Source organism: Myiozetetes cayanensis, unplaced genomic scaffold (genome assembly GCF_022539395.1).
Source record: "Myiozetetes cayanensis isolate MyiCay16 unplaced genomic scaffold, myiCay2020 scf4, whole genome shotgun sequence".
Taxonomy (NCBI): domain Eukaryota; kingdom Metazoa; phylum Chordata; class Aves; order Passeriformes; family Tyrannidae; genus Myiozetetes; species Myiozetetes cayanensis.
Window position 1 is genome coordinate 72,243,465 of NW_026087631.1, and position 20,100 is coordinate 72,263,564.

The 20,100-nt window shown below is 53.1% G+C and overlaps 1 protein-coding gene and 1 long non-coding RNA gene across 12 annotated transcripts in view; both read right to left on the reverse strand.

Moving 5' to 3' along the window:
• The window catches only part of NEDD4L (NEDD4 like E3 ubiquitin protein ligase), a 64,596-nt gene extending 59,306 nt beyond the window's left edge, over positions 1-5,290 (reverse strand). For 2 of the 7 annotated variants that reach the window (XM_050329987.1, XM_050329985.1), the window contains exon 1: positions 5,105-5,288. In XM_050329987.1, the coding sequence (XP_050185944.1) occupies positions 5,105-5,152 (48 nt within the window). In that variant the 5' untranslated portion in view covers positions 5,153-5,288. Of the gene's footprint in view, positions 1-5,104 lie in introns of all 7 variants that reach the window. The other 5 variants (XM_050329989.1, XM_050329988.1, XM_050329984.1 and 2 more) reach the window with 4 other exon arrangements.
• A 508-nt stretch (positions 5,291-5,798) lies between these two features.
• On the reverse strand, positions 5,799-16,965 carry LOC126647401 (uncharacterized). Of its 5 annotated transcripts, none has more exons than XR_007630583.1 (6): positions 16,874-16,965; positions 16,607-16,695; positions 15,487-15,567; positions 11,919-14,545; positions 10,826-10,967; positions 5,799-7,357 (listed from the first exon to the last, which is right to left on the reverse strand). It is a non-coding gene; the product is annotated as an uncharacterized LOC126647401 (long non-coding RNA). The 5 variants fall into 5 exon arrangements; XR_007630581.1 differs by having other exon boundaries at positions 15,350-15,567; XR_007630582.1 differs by having other exon boundaries at positions 11,919-12,028; positions 12,173-14,545; positions 15,350-16,695.
• Between the last annotated feature and the right edge of the window lie 3,135 nt (positions 16,966-20,100).

The following is a 20,100-nucleotide window of genomic DNA, read 5'->3' on the forward strand; positions in this document are numbered from 1 at the left end:
TACATTAATTTTACATTAAAACTACAATTCACTTAATGTCAGTACTAGTGACCAAAACATGCTGATAACTCATAAAAAGAAGGTTTAAAATGCAGGCTTTTATAAAAATCTATTGACCTCCTGAGAACCACAGCCTATTTTGTTATTCTGCCACACAAGGAGATAGGCAAGCCCTATCATTTATGAAACGCTTCCTTACCTGGACTTTTTAATCATCATTTAAAGTTTACACACTATCCCCGAAGCCAGTGCACTTAGAGTCTATAAAAACAATTCAGGGACTTTTTTTTCCATTTAAAAAGTCAATAAAAAGTCACTATTCTGCATTGCTTATTGCTAAGATACTGTCAGCACTGTGACCAAGGGAGGCCCCTCACACTGGGATGGCAGAGTCAGGCTTTATGTAACCAGAGTATTCAGAGCAGAAACAGCAGAGCTCCCGTTTAAAGGGTCTGTGTTCAGTGCTGGCCACAAAAGGTGCATCTTCTCCAGGAACTCGAGGCGGTTTCCCACATAAAAGGCTCCGGGTTCAGGTAGCAGCTGGTGCACCCCAGGGCAGGCTGGCCCCCCACACTGCCCCCTCCCACCTGGCAGCTGAGGAGCCATGGCTGCCCCGAGCTGCTGCCCCAGCACATCGGGACCCTGCTCCTTCACCCAGCGCCTGGCACTGCAGCACTGCACAACCAGTGCAACGAGGGGACACGGCTCTGGAGCCCCTTCCCCAGCACCAGTCCTGGCAGGGGCCCTGTGGGGACAGCCTGGGCTCAGGAAACCCCTCTGGTCGTGTCAGTGCAGTGTGGGAGCCGGGCAAGCAGCAAGAGACACCTCGGCACCCAGGCCACCGAACGGCACCTGAAATCCTACTGTAACCATCTGCAACACTGACACTTCCCAACAACAGCATCCCGCTTACTTCCAAAGCTTATGGGTTGCTTCAAATGTAAAGGACAAGAATCCAAGGCTGAGCTCCTGCATGTCACTGCTTTGTCACCAACTCCAGGGGAGGAGGGAAAATCACAGCCTTTTCCTCCCAATAAATCCCGTTGATCATGAGCAATAACCTCCTCCTCCTGAGGCCTTCCCAGCCCCATCTCACAGATCTGTTAACATGACACTCGACTACAGCAAAGGAGACACCCTCAAGGGAGATGATTCCCGAGCAACAAATGCATCAGGAACACATAAACACGAGGCACTAAACCAACCTCCTCTACGCCTCAGTCTGCAGCACTTTGCACAGACAGTTCACCCATCACAGCCCAAGCTGCACTTCAGCACGGCACCACTGTGCCACATCTTGGTTTATTCTTTACCCTGCTGTCAGCTGCAGTACAGGTAAGCCTGTGCTTTACAGGGATTAATTTCATTCCGGTCTACAGGAACCATTTCCATCCTACCCAGAACTGGTTTTGCTTCTCTTTCCCCAAAGCGCATCTCATTAAAGCCAAGCTCCACAGAGGCTCCTGAAATCCTCCAGGATTCATTCCTGAGGAACAAGGCTTTGCCCAGCACAGCACACAAGAAAGGTTAAGCTGCAGTGACTACATGCAGAACTATTTATCTTGAGGCATATGGGATTGTATCTCACGCATTGAGATATTTTCAGGAACATAAGGTCCTTTTTGACAATTTCTAAGGCATGACAAAATGTCATCTCAGTAGGAAGCTTCTAATTCCAGTTGATTCAATCACAAGTCACGGAAGTTGAATAGAACTTGAAAAGAGAAGAATGCTGGAACTGCAGAGAGCAGTTTCATGTATGAACCTCTTTTTTTCCCTAATATTTTAAAATATAAAAAGACACTCTTTCTTCAAGGATCTTTTTGTGAAGATCCATTATTAATTCAACCAAGTGAGATCCAAGGAGCCTGCATGTTTTGCTTCCCCCCAAGGACACTGAGAAAGGGAAAGGGAATGTTTATGGATTTGTTTGGGCAACATTTAGATTGTTGCCAAAAACTCTTGAGAAATCCAAACTGAAACTAACAAGACATGCACTTCATTCACAAATATTTTCAACTGTGAAGGGCTGTAATTTTTTAAATATAGTGATATTTAAAGACTGCATGAGAGCACCTAAGCTATGTGTAAACATTAATTCACAGAATCACAGAGGGGCTGAGGTTGGCAGGGGCCTCTGGAGGTCACCTGGCTCATGCCCTACTCGAGCCAGAGCCGGTTGCCAGGCCCTCATCCAGACAGTTCCAAACAGCCCCACAGATGGAGCTCCAACAGTCCCCTGGGCAGCCTGGCCTAGTGCTGATGTCACCCCCACAGTGAAAAACTGGCAGGACACGAATCTGATTTACAGCTGATTTTAACTAACAGACTAATCTAACCCTTTTTACAGTTCAGGTTTCCAAAGAGGCTGACCTATGAGCACACGTGGGCTGCCGTGGCAAAGTGCAATGAATGGCTGGATCGTCCCCTGTGACTCAGTGATCCCCAAACTGCTCCTAACGCTCATCGGAGCCCTTGGGCAACACAGAACAGATGCCCACACAGAGGGCACCCCCAGGAACCACAGCTCCCCACAGGGACTAGTGCAGACCAAACTCTGCAGATGCGCCGGCACACGCGCAGCCCCAGCCGTGGAGCAGGAGCCCACGTGCACTGATTGTGCAAGCAGCAGGGAACCTCTCCTCTGGTCTGCAGAAGACACTGCTGGTTCTCTGCAAAGCCCTTCAGCCAGTCCGGCTTACATGGCAATCACTGCATTTCCCAACCAGCAAATGTGCCAGGAGTGGAAGCCCTGCACAAGGCCAACTCAAAACCCTCCAGAAAACATCTACAACAGAACTGCAAACTACATTTCAAACCCAAGCAGGAACGAAGGAAATTAATAGCCTGAATATGTCCACACACAATTCAGCCTCTCCCAGCTAGAAGAGCTCTGCTTTTCAAAAGAAAATGCCACACCAAGTCCAAACCAGTGCTAATGGGAAGTCATTACCCACACAAACCAGCACGCAGTGAACTGTCAGCACACCTGCCTTCCTCAACCCTCTGGACCTTTACCTCTACCGGAGCTTATTTACAGCCGCCCTCCCGAGGGAGAACCTCCTCCTCCTGTTCTCAGCTCTCCTCTGCCCATTACCACAGACTCACTCGACAGCGGTTCAGGTTCTTGGCATAATGAAACTACAGGCTGTGAGTATTGCCAGCACCCTTCTCCCTGCCCCTCCTCACCCTGGTCCCTTTGCCCTCTCTCTTCCACTCTATTTCCATCTGTGGACTGCTGCTGCAGTTTTAGATGGTCACTGCTCTGTCCTGAGAAGTGTCCAGCACCGTCAGACCCACCCCTCAGGCACTGTGGCTGTGGTCATCGCTGCAGCTGAGAGACCAGAGCCTTGCTTTCCCTTTTACCAACAGCTTGGTTTTACCTCGGGAGGTGAGTGACAGACGCATCTCCCTGCCCGCTGTTCCCCAGCACCAGCTGGGGCTGAGCACCATGGCAGGAACAGCCCCTGCTCTCCCGAGATCCCTCCCCTCGGAGCCAAGGTGAGAGCGGCACAGCCAGCGCGTTTCTCCCTGGATCCGTTTCTCTTTAGCATTCTGTGCGAGTACCAGCATATGTCGAGGCGGGAGGCAGGGACAAAAGACACGGCGAGCGCAGCACAACAGAAAAGGCAGCAGCCAGGCTCCAGCATGATGTTCCCAGCCACCTCCATGAGACCTGGCAGGCTGGCTCCAGGTTTCCCTTCTCCTCACAGACCACACTTGCCGATAGAAGCACCAAAGCACCTCCAATTAAACGTATGGGGTGCCCACATTGGGACAACAATCCCCATTGGCCTTGGCTGTTCCTCCAGCCTCTGCAGGGCCCCCAACAACCAGGATGCCCCAGAAGCAGGCAGGATGCCCACAGACGCTCCAGCCCCCCGGGAGCACGCAGGATGCCCACAGACCCTCCAGCCCCCCGGGAGCACGCAGGATGCCCACAGACCCTCCAGTCCCCCGGGAGCACGCAGGATGCCCACAGATGGCTCAGCAGTGGGCCCGGGTGACACATGGGAGCTGGCCCAGAGCTGCTCAGGGATTACCATCAGTCACCCGCATCCTCACAGGTGAGCTTAACGAAACAGCCCTGGGAAAGAAGGTTCTCCCCAGGTGCAATCAATACTCGTTATCTACATCACCCAAGGCCCCAGCATTGCCCTCCCTGCTCCCCTACCTCACACACCTGCAGAGCATTATCACTCTGCTCTCAGCTGTATCAATCAACAACAGAACGAATCCCCCCCAGCAAAACACCCATTACAGCTCAAGAACCTCCTTTCCAATGATAATTAAACGTTACAATCATTAGACTTGGTGCCACAGAAATACAGGTAATAAACACTGTCTTTCAGCTTCACAAACCAAAGACTTCTTTTTTTAAATGTCAGTTTCTTCTACACCGCAAACAAACTAACGGATTACCCATCGCGTTCGGCCCCATAAAACCGGATGCAATGCTGTAACAATTTTTATTCGCTCCTGTATGAGTACAAGCAATATGTGCGCTGCTACCAGCTGATATATCCTGAAACCACAGCCCAGCAACGCAGCCTGCCCACTGCTGATGCTCCATCACACTGGCTGCTAGGGAAAGGGGCACCGACCAAGGCAACGAAACAAAAAGGGCATTAAACAGCATTTTTAACATTCACCTAAAATAAACCGGACTGTTCTGCTCACGCCTGTGCCAGTCTCGTTCCGCAAAAGACATAGGCTGATAAAGCCGGCACACGGCGATTAGTTATCGCGGGTCCTACCCCACTTATCGGCTCCATCTGCACCGGGACCAGGCTGTGTCTGACACAGCTCCCGGCGCTCCGGCCCCGCGGCCGCTCCCCGGGGACAGCGGCGGCGCTGCGGGAGGGGGCGGAGAGGGGCTCTTTGTTCGCCGCCGGCCCGGCCGGGGCCCCGCACGCTGCGGCGGCCGCACCTGCCGGGGCTGCGGGCGGCGCTGCCCGGGCCGGGCCCGGAGCCCCGCGGGGCGGGTGGCGCTCGCCCTCCCGGACCGACCCTCGACCTTCGCTCCCGCCGACGGGGCCCCGCCGCACCCTACACCCCGCACCCTACACCCCACACCCCGCACGCGGCCGCTGCCCCGACTCACCTCGTCCTCCGAGAGCCCGTACACCGGTTCCGTCGCCGCGGTCGCCATGGAGCCGCTCCCCGACCCGCCGAGGCCGCCTCCTCCTCCTCCTGCTGCCGCTGCCGCCGCCGCCCCGCTGCTGCCGCTGGCCCGCGGGCGGCGGAAGGCGCCGGGAGCCGAGCCCGGCGGGAAGGGGCCGGGGCCGGGGGCGGAGCCGCCCGCTCTGCCGCCGCCGGCCGGGGCTGAGCGCGGCCCCAGGGACGGGGAGCGCCGGCGGGGCGTGGAGAGCAGCGGGCCGGCCCAGCAGAAGCGGGAGGGGCGGCGGGGAGCGGCACAAAGCGCTGGGCATCCCCGCCCCGCTCCGCGCTCCGCCCCGGGGACGGGCCTGAGGGGGCGCGCGGGCGGGGCCTGAGGGGGCGCGCGGGGCGACCGTTAGGGGGGCGCGAGAGGGGGCGCGCGGAGGGCGAGCGGAGCGGGCTTTGAGGGCGCGCGGGGCGCGCGCGGGGCGGCCGTTGGGGGAGCGCGCGATGGAGCGCGCGGGGGCGCGAGGCGGGGCTCGAGGGGGAGCGCGCGGGGGGCGCGAGGCGGCGGCGGGAACGGGAGGGGCGCGCGGGGGGCGCGTGCGCTGAGTTGGCACGCGGGGGCAGCGCGGGCAGCGGGCACGCGGGGAGGGCGCCCCCCAGCGGGCGGGAGCGGCGCCGCCGGGGCGGGGCTGCGGGACCGGGATGCGCCCCGGGATGCGTCCTGAGTGTGCCCCGGGATGCGGGACCGGGATGCGTCCCGGGATGCGCCCCGGGATGCGTCCCGGAATGCGTCCTGAGTGTGCCTCGGGATGTGTCCTGAGTGTACCCCGAAATGTGTCCCGAGCGTGCCCCAGGATGTGTCCCTAGTGTACCCCGGGCTGCATCCCGATCATGCCCCGGGATGCGTCCCGGGATGCGTCCTGGGATGTGTCCCGGCATGTGCCCCGGGATGCGTCCCGAGTGTGCCCTGAAATGTGTCCCGAGTGTCCCCCGGGATGTGTCCTGTGCCCGAAATGCGTCCCGGGCTGTGCCCCGCTGCGAGCCGACGGCAGCGGGGCAGGGATGGGCAGGAGCGAAGCCGCCGCTGCCCATGGAGCTCCGGGGCACTCGGAGGTGGTCCCCCGGAGGTGGTCCCTCGCTATGGCGTTTCATCCCTCGCCATCACAGTTTTTAGGGAAACAATGCTATGGGCACCTGGAGCGAGGGCACTTCTGGGCGAAGTCAAGTCATGCTTCAGTTCTAAATTAGGCACTGCTTTGATTTCTGCCCCCGAGCCGGCCCGGCCCCCCGGCCGTGCCCCTCCCTGCACTAATCTCCCATTTACGGTCTCTCCTGGCAGGACCGTGGTGCTGAAGCACAGCGTAAGGAGGAGTTCGATGGCAGCGCTGCCCAGACCCCTTCATGCTCTCCTGCCTTTACCTTTAAGTGCACTGTGTGTGCCACCAAAGCCACGTGGGGCCCCTGGCACGGACCAGGTGTGTCAGCACAGCCCAGCCCAAGGGTGTCCAGAACACTCTGGGCAGGTGCCACTGGCTCTGACTTCAGCAGCCCACCCCTGTGTGCTCAGGCACCTTGTACCTGCTCCTGCTCCAGGGAGGCAGGGCAGAAGGGCAAGAGCAGATCCCTTGTTCTGGAGAGGTTCCACAGCAGTCCAGGGGCCAGAAAGCATTTCTCCAGCCTTTCCAGAACCCTTCTGGGGCTGGAAGGATGTGATCTCTGCCCAGACAGCAGTGCCTCAGAGCTGTTAAAGTCCAGCTTGGGGAGGCATCATCAGCCTTTGTACTCCCAGAGTCCCTCCCGGTTGTAAACGACACGTGGTGCAGTTTGTGCCACCAGGTCTGGGCAGGGGCTTCCCTGGCCCAGTCAAACTGCTCCTGTTTTCCCTGCCAAGGCATCTCCTCGGATGGTCTGGTCCAGAGGAGCACCTGGCACAAGGCTCATTCCACAAGTCCCATGTCAAGATAAACTCAGTTTTATTCCTCTTTGTCCCAAGCTCAGTAGATCATTCCCAACCATGGATGTAGCTTTTCCCCCATGCCTTTCACTCCCCTACTTGGTTACCTGAACAGAAGCAGCTCCACCTGCTCCCATCCCTGGGTGCCAGGGAAAGCCAGGATTTCAGGAGTCCTTCCAGGCAGTTCCATGAATACATCTCAGTTCTTGGCCTCCTGTATCCTCCTGTGCTGACAGCTGACACCCCGAGCTGGAAGCACCAGGAACCTGGCAGGGACTCTCAGGAATGTTTCTGTTTCTGAGGGACAGAACGAAAAAGAATCAGGTCAGTGTAATTCGACAATAACCGGACTGTAATCCCAGCACTGCAAAGTGATCCAGGGAGATGTGGGAATGCAGATCCTTCCTGCAGCTCATGCTCACGGTGCGCTGCCAGGCCCTCTCCTGTGCCTCTGGAACCACAGCCACGGCTGTTTCCTTCCAGCTCCCAGCACCTGCCCTGCTGGTGGTGTAAGTCAGCCAGCACTCCCATCAACAGGTGCTCCCCAGGGAAAAATACACCTGTACCTGAGCAGAGCAGATCTCTGATGCCAGAGCAGAAAATTAGTGCTCTCTGTCACCAACAACCAGACTGGATTGCAAAGCTTCAGTACCAAATCCGGGCTGCAGATCCTTGTTTGTTTGCCTGTGAATGTTACATGCATAATTCCTCCCTGGAACTGTGTTTACAATAATGGATGGCCCTGGAGAGATGTAATTCCTGTGAGACTGCTGATAGCAGAAATCTCCAGGTGCAGCTCAGATGATTTATAACGGGCCTCTTTATAGAACAAAGCCCCATGAATTATTTACAATTTTTCCGAGAAAAAATAGGTTCAATATTATATTATGGCTGGCAGTTCTCCATGGAAGCTTCAGCTCCATCCACCTGTACAGGATGGGGAGCAGTGGGAGCCATGGGGATGCAGAACTCCCTGGAAGGTGTGTATGTGCCAGGACAGGTGTCTGCCAACTACAATTATTACAACAATGACAACGGAAATAAACATCTGGTGTGGTTTGTTCTTTGTTTGTTTGTTTGTTTCTTTAACCTTTCAGGTTTCTTATTAATGAGGAAACATTTATGGGAGGCTCATGACACGTTCTGTGAGCAGGTTTTCCTTTGCAGCCCCTCAGAAGGAAGGGAGCCAGGGCTGCCTGGCCACAGTTCAGCCCCACACTCGGAGCCCAAAGGGATTTAAACGTGTTTTTTTTACATGAATCTGGAAATATTTCCCCAAGTATCCTGCATCAACTTGCACATTAAAAGCAGTTAGAACAACACATCTATTCTCAACCTGATCAGGTTCACTGCAGTGCCATTCTGCATTGCAAAAGCTCAGCCCTTGCCAGTATTTGTGGCTGTTCTTTGTTTTCCTGCTGGACTTAACTGTACCAGCTGTTCCCCAAATATTGGGAGATGCTACTTAGAAGGTCACTGTAACATGCCAATAGAGAGACTTTACACTGTAAATCCCTCGTACTTTTAATCACCCACTGACAGCAGACACAAAGACAATCCAAATAAACCGTGATCTCCCCAAATACAGATGGTTTGGATTGTAGAGAATTGGCTTGAACAGATTAATAGAGCCCCGACCTAAGCAGAAAATGCTCTTTAGGAAATGAGCTGGATGCCTCTGGCTCACCCAACAGCATTAGGAGAGCAAAGTGCTGCCAGAGCCTGCCCAGAATGACTTGCTTTTTGCTGCACTATTTATTATTTATTTATTCCCAACAGCTCTGGTGAAATGAGAGTGCAAAGGTCCCCAGGCACTCAGGAGTTAAAAATCACCCAGACAAGGCTCCCTTTGGTTTGATGTGGCAGCAGCTGCACGTGGAGTTTCATAATTCCTGTCTTTTAAATGATCACTGCACTTCAGTGACTGCAAAGGGATATTTAAAATGGTCTTTTCACACTGTATCGCTCATTCCACAGAGCTTAACAAATCATAAAAGTAATAATGGCAAGGTACAGATTTTATCTGATTGGCTTTTCTGTCCCCGGTTCAAAACAGGATTTCATGATTTGCACAGAGCAGCAAATAAATCTGCCTCTCACAGGGCTGAAAGGAGGCTGTGTCCTGACACACCTCAGCATCCTTCAATATTTAATGCTGTTACTTAACAATCTTTTGCTGAAAGAAAAAGCTTTTCTCACTGCAGAGCTTCTCAACAGTGGTGATTTTTCTCTTTCCTTCTGGAAAAATGTCATAAGAAGTGTTAATATTTTATCAGGCTGCTGTTGGACTGACAGCACTGCCTCTGTGTTCTCAGCACACACCTTCCTGAAAGCAGTCTGGAGATGGCTGGGGGCTGAGCATGGTTCTGAACACAGAAAACTGGTGAAAGATTAACTATTTAAAAACACACGTTTTGTAATGTATCATAGACAGTGTCATAGCAAACTCATCACAGGTATAACCCAAGCTGAATCAAGCTGCCAGGAAACATAAATTGTTCATTGTTGCTCAGATCCCAGTGACAATATCATACTGCAGGCATGAGCAAGAAAACTAAAATGAGCCCTGGAGAAGTTGGGATAGTTTCTGTGTTCCTGTCAGAAAAGAGCAGTTTACAGGAAAGGGAAAACCCAACATTTTTGGGCTATTTAAAGAGCGATAATAGAATTGCAGGACCTGATCTGTGAGGTGTGGTGCCACAGGGGCTTTGAAAAGGGGCTGCTAATTGTTCTGAAAGGCCTTTGTTGTAGTCAGTGCCTGTTTTTTGGACAATCCGGGAACTCCTGGGAGGTCAGAGTCTCGCCTGGCCTGACAGCGCTCCGGGCAGGGGTGGCTGAGGGAGGGGAGGGTCCCCAGGGAGCTGTGCCAGGCTGGCAGGAGCTGCCACAGTGCAGAGGCTTTTCTTCCTGCTCAGTAATAAAGCTGGGAATGTTTTACCTCGCTTAGCTCGTGAGCAGTCCAAATACCATGAGATTTGTTCTGCATTTGGACTGCATGTTCTGTCTGGGATTGCTCTGAGGAGTGTGGTGCTGAGAATCCCGGGCAGACAAGCCTGGGGAGAACTGCAGAACAGAGAAAGGGGGGGATAAAAGAAACCTGAAACCTTTCTGGAGTTAAAGTTGCTCCAGTTTGCACCGTGCCAGGCTCACTGAGCAGTGGGTGAGTCCCATCTGAGTGTGCCACTCACCTGTGGGGGAGTGGGGGTGAGGGAGAGCCTCCAGCAGACCTGGAGATGGGATCTGGGGATGGACTCCCACGCAGGAGCTTTGCACACCTTCCCTGGGAACACAGGTGAGTCACACAGTCACACTGCCTGAGTCAGGCCCACAGCCTTTAATCTCCGGGGCATCTCCCCTGCAATGCTGCCCCTCCTGTTCCTCTCCACAGGCCACCTCAGGGACTCACAGCTCTCCCTAACGCTCCCTGGACTGTTCACCCCTTGAGGGAGGAAAAAGAAAATCCCAAAAGACCGGTGTAATTAACATCCAGGCTCATCTCACTGGGTATCTGCACGCAGCCAGTGTGAAACATGACTTCCTTCTGTTGGTTTCTTTATAATTTTAACTATTTCATTTGACTTCTCCTGGTTCTGATATTATGGGGAATAGGGGACAATTCTCAGCTGTTCATCTTCTCCAGAGATTTGTGCTTTTATTGACCTGTAACCCCTTCTTCAGTCCCTTCCCAGGCTGTGGAGCTGTAGCACACCCAGTTCCTCCAAAGCTCAACAGCTCTCCTTAAACTTGTGGGGCCTTTAGACTTACCTTTCAAACAATCCATTTCAGCATTTGGGGCTCTAAGCAGTGACTTTGCAACTCCCCATCCTCTTCTTCCCCCTCCCGGTGGCTCTTTGGGAATAAGAGCCTGAAATGTGCTTGCTGAGGGCACAATTCCACAGCCAGGATCCTGCAAGGACAGGTTTGGCTGGCGTTAGCCACAGTGAAAATCCCGAGCCAATGCTTTTGGGAAGGAGGCAGGAAGGAAGAGAGGGGTCAGCTGGAGCTCTGGAGCCCTGCCCGTGGGAAGAGGAACACGTCACTTTATGTCTCATGGAAGTTGCCAGATCGCTGCCTATACTGCTCATTCTCTTCAGGGTTATCAGCAGGGAATGTGCACTAAAATCCCTCTCTGCAGACCTTTCAGGTGTTCAAGGTGGGGAGCCCAACCTTCCCAAATCCTCTGTCCTCCCTGCCCCGAGCAGCAATCAGCACACCCACCCCACCCTGTGGAATTCCAAGACAGGCATGCATATCTCTTGTTTCAGGGCGGGGATTTCTCCCGCATTTTGGGTTTCACAACCCCACTGTTTGGGTTGCAGCTGACAATCATTTCTCCTCCTGTGTCTGCAGGGCATGGAATGGCTTCTCCCATTCTGAATGCCAAGGGCAGCACAGGCGCTTTGGGGAGGTTTACCCAAGTTAGGACAAGTCCTTCTCTTCCTCCTGGGAGGTTTTGAAAGCACAGGGGTGGCTTTTTCTCACACCAGCTGCTGCAAGGGAAATTGTTATTCTCAGCCTATCACACCTGATAACATCTTCCACCTCACTCCTCATGTCCAGCTGGGACTGTGGGAGTAATGGTCAGCACGCACAGGGACTCCCCAAAACAGCAGGGAGGAGGGATAACAGTCAGACAGGTCAGACTGTCCATTTCCATCCACTCCCATCTACTCAGGAATGCAGAACACAGTGGTACCTCTGTGAGAAGCGTAGAGATTGATGGGGAAAGTCATGGAAGCTGAAGCTAGGAAAGATAATTTGATAACCCAGCCCTCCTTGCGGTGATGTCAGCTTCCATTAATGGAAGGGGGCTGTCTCTACTTTTAATGTCATATTTGTAAAGGATTCGCTTGTTTACCTCAAATTCAGATGATCTTGGGTGTTTGCTTCACTTAGAATTCAAGGCAGCTCAAAGTCACAGTCCCACCTGCTTGAGCCTGAAGGAGGAGCAGCAGTGACCTTTAGGCCCTGGAAAGTGTGAAAAACATACAATTAATAACAAGCAAACTACTTCAGGAGGGTTTGGCAAGACATTTCAGGTCCCCCATCTTTTCCCCTGTGCAAAAGAGAGGGGTTTGATCTCCCTTTCTCGAAAGCAGCCACGTGCCTTACCATTTCTGTGCCTTCATTTGGGGGTGTGAACCCAGACAACACTGCCAGAGGTGTTCCTGAGCAGAGGGATAACACCCTGCTCCTTAACAACTTCCAGCCACTGTTCAGTGGTCCCAGTTGGGTTGGTGTGGCTTTTCCACCCTTCTGTGCACTGAAGCACAGCAAGCTGTCCCAGCTCAGGTGATTGACTGAGCTTCCCGAGGAGCTGAGCCCACGGGAATCCCGTGGCAATGGATACTGCTGCAGTAATGCTGCAGAATGTCAAACAACGTGTCGGTGTTTCCACGGGGCTTCCACCAGGGAGACTGCAGCAGGCAAGTGAATCAGTCATCTGGAGGTGAGGGAATTCTCCTTATAAACAGTTCCCTGGCAGGCGGAGGGGGTGGCAGAAATACCGTTGATGTGCAAAACAGAGCTGGAATATTTCCTTCCCTCTGTTCTCTCCCCTGTTTGTCCATTGTCAGCTCCAGCTGCCCAACATCTCCCCACAGACTGGGGATGCTTTGGGAGGAGGAGGAGAGTCTCTTTTCAAAACACAGATTCAGAGCCGCCTAATAATTAATTACTTAGGATTAACAGTACAAGAGAGCTAAGAAAATGCATATTCCAAAATAGCCCTGGAAGCACTCACAGTCCGTCTGTCAAGGGGCCCAGCAAGGCTGGAAAGCCCACATGGGACCCTTGCCCAGCATCCCCCGGCTGGACAGGCTGAGCAGCAGCGAGGAGGGAAGACGGAGAGGGAACAAACAAAACAGAGCAGAGGGAATTGAGAGGAAGGGATTAGTTAGAGGAGCACTGGGAGGAGTGTAGTGAGCAAAAGGGTGAGTAGGAGGGAAATGAATCTGAGCTGTAGGCGGGTGAGAGGTACATAAAGCCATGAAGATGATACCAGATTAGAGTCATGAGTCAAACACTGAGGCATGAAACAAGTCTACAAAGGGTATCCCAGATCCTTCTAATTCACACAAAAACTTTTGTGCAGACAACCCACCCTAACCCCCTGCCAGAGATCTGTAACACAAAGCCAGTGTCCATGCAGTGGGCTCAGTAATGCTCACGGCTGAGTCACCTCCTGATGCACGTCTGGGAGGTCTGCTGGTGACACAGGTTCCAAATGGGCCCCAAATACAGCAAAGGAAAAGTGTGGGATTAAGTATTTTCAAAATCATTTTTGCACAAGTCTTACCTGGAAGAGGAGGAATTTGTATGGTTCATGCTTACAGAGCAAATTTAGGCTCTGAAAAGGAAGCATTTCAATCCAGCCAGGCTGTGAATTACACTCACGGACATTTTCCCTTAATCGAGCACGCAGGGAGTTAAAACGTTTACACTGGCAAACAAAAACAGCCAACACCAGATTATTGCAACCTGTGATGTTTTCTCTTGCCTTAAAACCTTATCTGACTTTATACTTATTTCTGTAAGATTACACCTCTTTATAGCACCCTCTAAACCTCTTGGCCTCACAGATGAAATTCGGTCCTGACTGGCTGAACGTCACGTGGAGACTGTTCTGGCGCTTCCATATTCATCTCCATCTGCTGTGCTGGGAGGGAGAGCCAGCAGGACGCAGGGAGTGACACCTCCTCTTGCCAGAAGACCCTCCAGGTAGCAGTCAATGCCAGTGGCTCTCCGGGGAGGGGATCACACACCTCATGGACTCAAACCACCCTCAGAAGAGCAACCTCCTCCTCTGACATGGTAAATCTTCAGCATCAAGAGAGCTGTACAGATCCGTTAGAAACACCGAGTCCTGAGGCTACCTGAGGCTCAGCATTTCTCTGCCAGACAAACACATTCTGCTTGTCTGCTCATTAATTCTGAACACAGCCGTTTCTGCTGACACTCGAGGGATGGCAGCACATGGCACAGGGGAGCTGGGGACAGCACAGCTCAATCCACCCTGGTCAGGCTCCTCGGAGCTTCTCTGCCAGACAGCAATTTGCAGCAACTCTGAGAGCAAGCTGGTTGCCATTTGCATGCTGCCAAAAGGATAGGAAACAGTAATCAAGCAGAACCCAAATGTGCTGTTCACTCGAGGATACAGGTTGAACACTACAGGGAACCCCATCCCCAGCCTCCCAGGCAGGAGTCAGGAGCAGCTCTCCAGAGATGCGCTACATTTTCTGGAGTAAGGCCGATAACGTGGCATCTGTGGGAGCCTGTGCAGCTACCGCTCTTGCTGAGTGGGAGGAGGATTAGCAGAGAGAGAAGGAGCCACGAGTGGAGGCATTCCATGTTGTCAAAGCTCGAGCTCGTGTAACTCCGTGGATGGCTGCACGTCCCGACGGAGTCCCCGCGGATGGCAGTGGGGCTGTGCCCCGAGTCTGAGCAGCCACAGCTGGATGCATCTTCCTGTGGGCACACCCCATCCTAGAAATATATTATGGAATGGTTTGGGGTCCAAATCGCAGCATTTTTGGAGAAGCTGCACAAATAGACCACCATACATGAAGTGTAAATCCCATTTACCAGCGATGCAGTGCTTGGGCATTTCCACTGTGCTTACTTCAGGGCTTAATCAAATGAATGCTATCACCACCTAATATCATTCATCAGCCATTTTAAGCTGTAATGGGGGTTTAAAGTAGGATGAGTGGATGAATTTCTAGTTAGCTCATGCTTCTCTGCATATTAATTTTGAGTCTTGAATAGAACCATAAAATATCCTGAGCTGGAAGGGACCCACGGGGATCAGCAAAGTCCAGCTCCTGGTTGGCCAGTACAACCTCTCCCTCCCCCCTTCTGGTTTAAATCAGCCTTTCCCACAGCTCCACAGGAGCTCTGCTTTGTGATTTCCCTGGAATAATTTCCCCTTAGTTTCAGACTTCCAGCCATGTCTATAGGGAACAGCATTTTAACTTCATAAGGCACTTTTCTTGGTGCACAGCAAGAGGACAAATACCAAAATAATTTCTTTTCCCTGTGTATAGACAGCCTGCAAATGAACCACGGAAGCTGTAAGCCAGGAAAAGAAGAAGGATGCTGTGACAAGTTTTTCAGGAAGACTGTATGTGGCCACTTCATTGTAAAGCCTCTAAAATATATAAATACATATATATATACACACACAGCCTGGCTGTTGGTGCAGGCCCACTCAGGAACATGTTACATAAAATGACGCTGAGAGGTGGCTAAAAGCAGCCACTTCCCTCCAAAACAAACAGACTGACTCACTTTCACATGTCTCTGGGAGAACAGGGGATGCTGCCGTGATGGAGAAGTCCTGTGGATCCAGGGGAGGGCTGTTCCCAGCAGAGCTGTGCGGTCCCAGGGCAGGACCTGGCTGCTTACAAGCACCAGTGGTTCCTCACCTGTTCCCACGGCCCACGTGTCCAGGGAGCCCCTGCTGGAACTCTGGCCACAGAGCTGGGTGTCCTCCTCACAAACTGCTCCTGCAACAGAGGAAGAAACAACAACCCACAGAACCCACTGTTCCTGTCGTGTCTTAACCCTGTGCTTCCCTGCCCTTGCAGGAGAGTGGCTGTATAATCCATCAGGAGCATCTGGATGCGTAGCCTGCAGCCACAGCTTGTCCTTGGTGTTCTTCCTTTCTTCTCCCTCATTGTATTCCCTGCCTGCTGGAGTGCACAGCAGCATTTCAGTCACTGGAATCACTTGACTAGAACACATCTCTTGGAATTGCTTCAGAGATGATTTAATCTTTGTACAGTGCTTTGAATAGTAAGGAATATTATAACCCCATGCCTTCTCCTGTAAGGCCTTGCTATAACACCTCCTTTCTCCTGGGGGATTCCCCTGCTACTGAGAGATTTTATGGAATTATGGCTAGGATTGCCTGGCAATTTCTCCATGTTTTTATCAGGCCAGCCAGTCAGGAGAACACTGATGACCAGCGTGCATGAGCTGGACTTACATCCCAAAGTAAACCCCACACAAAGGACTCTGAGTAATGTTGTAGCAATTCCTGATCACAGAAGTGCCTCCAGGGATGGCCTTTGTGAGCCACAGAAAATAATAGCAGGGGTTTGTTGCTGCCTTAGTCAAGGCATACATTCCCTTCCCTCAGAAAGTATGAAAGCAGCAAATTACCCCAAATGGGCCCAGTTTTGTGCAGCCAACAATGCAAGTCATGAAATCAATAATATCCCAAAACAATTGCTCAGAGCTGAACAATGGGATACACTGGGTGAAAGCCAAGCAGGAATAATGCTCCCTTAGGGAAAGACTCATCACAAATCACAGGAGACAGCTCACTGTACAGATTGCAGCAAGGAAGAGTGACAGCAGAAAAGCCTGAATTTTGATTTGTGGCAACACAGACTCACAGGGAGAAACAAATACAAAATAAACCTTCTACTGAAAAAAAAAAAAAAAAACCAACAAAAAAAAAGGTGACTTCCTAAGTGTGCTCTGATGGGAACATTTCAGTGTTCAAAAGGGTCCAGAGACCAATCTGTGGGCAAAACTCACCTTCCAGCTGAAATTCCAAATGGGAATCTGGGAAGGAATGAAGTGCTTGAACTCCTGCACGGCTACAGGACTGAATCAGTTCAGCTCTCCTGGGGAAAAGAGAGAGGGAATTCAGAAAGCAAACACGATGGTAACAGGCACAGAAATCATCAGGTCACTCGCTTTTTAGTTCCTTGGGTTTCTCCTTCATTGTCAAACATCCCTGTGAAAGTGTGAGTGTGTTATTGAAGCAACAGCATTTGTGATTCCCAGAGCCCAGTCACTCACCAAGCACAGTAACAGCTGAACCTAGAGCTGAAACGTATCCCTTTTTCCCTTGCCTCCCATTCCTCAGCTAATCCTGAGTGATTAGATCACGTAGCACGTAGATCTACCGCTATAAGAGCAAAATGTGCTCTGTAAGGAACTGCAGCAATCTCGGAGCCAGCAAATCAGTCCACGCTGTTCCACAGAGCTCGCGCCGGGAATTCCGCGGAGTGGTTCCCCATCTGTTGGCAGGAGCAAGGAGTAACAGCGGAGCTCATCGGGAAAACAGATTCAGAAGGAGTCAAGGGCTCCTTCTGTGTCCGTCGGGAACGCTGACCCCTGGTTGACTTGGGGGAAAAGGGTGCTCTCCGCACGGGAAACATCCCTGCCGTGCTTGGTGCGAAGAGAAACAGCAGCCGGGACTTGTACAAAATCCACGTGTATTGGTTTGATGGATCACAGCCAGAAAGGGAAGGCACAGGAAACAACATTTGTGGAACAGTCGGGGTAGGAAAAACCTCCCCACGTCTCTATCTACGCCAGGAATTTGCATTAGGATTTCTTTCTGTCCATAACCACGAGAACAGCCCTCAAGCCAGGGAATAACGAGGCACGCTCCGAGCGCAGTTTAGCAGGCACTGCTCCGACTCTGTGGAATTCCCTGCCGAGCTGCACTAACCCCAACCCCGCTAATTAACAATGCAATTGGGAAGGAGCCTCATTTGAAGCTCAGCTCGCTCCAGCAAGTGCCAAACAGGAGGCAGGAAAGTACCTGGGCAGAGAAAACCTTCCGGGGAAACCGTGTACAAACACACGACTCACCTGCCAATCTCGTATTAGAAGTTTTGAGGTCCTGGCACAAAGTGAAACCCCCCGTTCTGTTCCACCTGCAATCACATCACTGTGTGGAGAGGCACGAGGGCACAGGTATCCATCCCTCTGCCCTGAGAGCAATCTCCAGAGTTCTGCCTGCTATTGATTTGTTGGTTCCTTCACTTTTAAATATTGACTTGAGGAAACTGAAGCCTCCAAAAGATGTGGACTCAGCCTCTTTGACACCTTGGCCTGTGCATGCTGCTACCTTGTGAAAACTGAGGTCGAAGCCAAGTGTTCAGTCCGGGACAGGAATTAATGTCCTGGACAGAAATGAATTGTCAAAGGCACAAGTAACCTCTGCTGCTTTGTTAAGCTGAAATGTTCCTATTTTTTAATTAACTTTGATTTTTTTTTCCAGTGTGAGGAATTCGAGGCAGGCAGTAAAAGAGAAAAGTGCTGAAAGACACAGCTCTGGAACCCAGCACCACATTTTAGGTCTAGGAAAAACAAGTCTGTTTGAACAAGACTGTTTTTCCTGGCACAGGAAAATTGAGTATTGTTGCTGCTGAAAAATAAACCAGGTGATCTCTCCTATACCTGTCAGTCCAAAACAAAGATCACTTTTAGTACAGAGCACCAGCCCATCATCACTTTAAGAGACAGTGAATATTTTCCATTTTTTCCTCTTTAATCAGATCAGTAACCATGCCTGCACTTCACTTGCCCTAAATTGCATTATTTGTGAACAAAAGTGCATATGGTAGAGCTGCATTACTGCCACCCCTAAACATAACCACTTTATCTGTTAATAAATGAGCAAAACTATCACTCTTAGTCTTAGCAATACCACTCCTGAGCGTTCCCTAACTCTCCAGTCCTTCCTCAAAAAGATTTGGGAAGACCACTCGGACCCTTCAAAAAGCCAAAAGCTTAAAATCCTGTACCCCTTCCAAAGCTGCACAGTCCAGTAGGTAAAGAGGGATAAAACAAACCCTGTGACTTAAAACACCGCCAGGAGGGAGGTCCCACCTATCGCCAAAGCTGTGCGTCCTTCCCGCGGGCTGAGGCAGGAGCAGGGATCCCCCGAGCCCCCTGCCCGTCGGCCGGGGGGTGCTCCGGCCCCTCCCGGGGGTGCCAGCAGCCCGGAGGGCCCCGAGCGGGGAGGCTGCGGCGGGAGCGGCCCCACCGTGTCGTGCCGGGGCTGGACACGGGGCCGGGCCGGGCGGCCCCTCCCCTGCTCCCCGCCCGGCGAACCGGGGGAACCCGTCGGGCCGGTCTGGCGGCGGCTCCCGGGCAGCGCGGGAGGCGCCGGGCGCGGAGCGGGGACCGCGGGCACAGGTGGGGCCGGGCCGGGGGCTCCGCCGAGGGGCGGCTGCGGGGCGGGGGCTGCCGGGGCTGCGGGGCCGCTCCCCCCGTACCTGCGGGGCCGGCGGCGCGGGGGGCGCGGTCCGTCCATCGCCTCCGGGTCCGTCCATCGCCCCCTCTGCAGGTGTGGCGTCCGGCGGGCAGGGGGTCGGGGCAGGGCTGTGTCCCATCCCGTCCCGCCGCACGGGAGGGGTTGGGGGTCGGGGCAGGGCTGTGTCCCATCCCGTCCCGCCGCACAGTGAGGGGCCGGGGGTCGGGGCAGGGCTGTGTCCCATCCCGTCCCGCTGCACAGGAGGGGCCGGGGCTGACGTCGGGCGCACCCGGAACGCTTTCCCTTCCCCACCCTTCCCAGAACATCACCTGCCGGGAGCGGGTGGCAGCCCGTGCCCCGCGGGACGGCGTGTCCGGCGACAGAACCCGCACCCCGCGGGGATCCCGCGGGATGCGCGGCCGGTGATCCCGGGTTTAGCGGGAGCCTCCAGCCGGGAGGTTTAAGGAGAGCGCGGGAGGTTGTGGGAGCTGAGGTAAGGCACGGCACGGGCTGTCCGTGTCTCCGAGCCCCGCCGGGCACCGACTCAGTCTCGTGGCCTTGGGCTACTTGCCCTGCTCCCCGCTTTTTCTCCCCCGTATCTATAAATGATGAAAACAGCCTTCAGGGCTGCGGGGTGATTACTTATTAGTCAATGTTTATACATCCCTCAGAGCAGCGACAGGTGGCTGCATAAGGAACACTAATTCTGCAACAGAAAATCCTGGCAAAGTTACTTGTGAGATCAGCGATTCGCTTGGAAAGCATATTTTGACCTCAAAGAAAATCGTTGTCTTGGTCCTGTTACCTCCTGGTTGGTGCCTATCGCTTCAAGAGCATCCCCTCCTCGGAGTGGGGATGGAGCTGTGCTAAATGGAGCAGCTAATGGAGCATTTCAGCGCGGCTCGGGTATCAGCAGGAGCCGTTTGAAACCCAAGAGGCCGAGCTGTGCAGGGAGCCCTGGAACAGCACTGGGTGGTTGATCTCTGCTCCCAGGGGTCTGGGGGTGGATGGTGTGGAGAACCAGGACTGGGTGGGT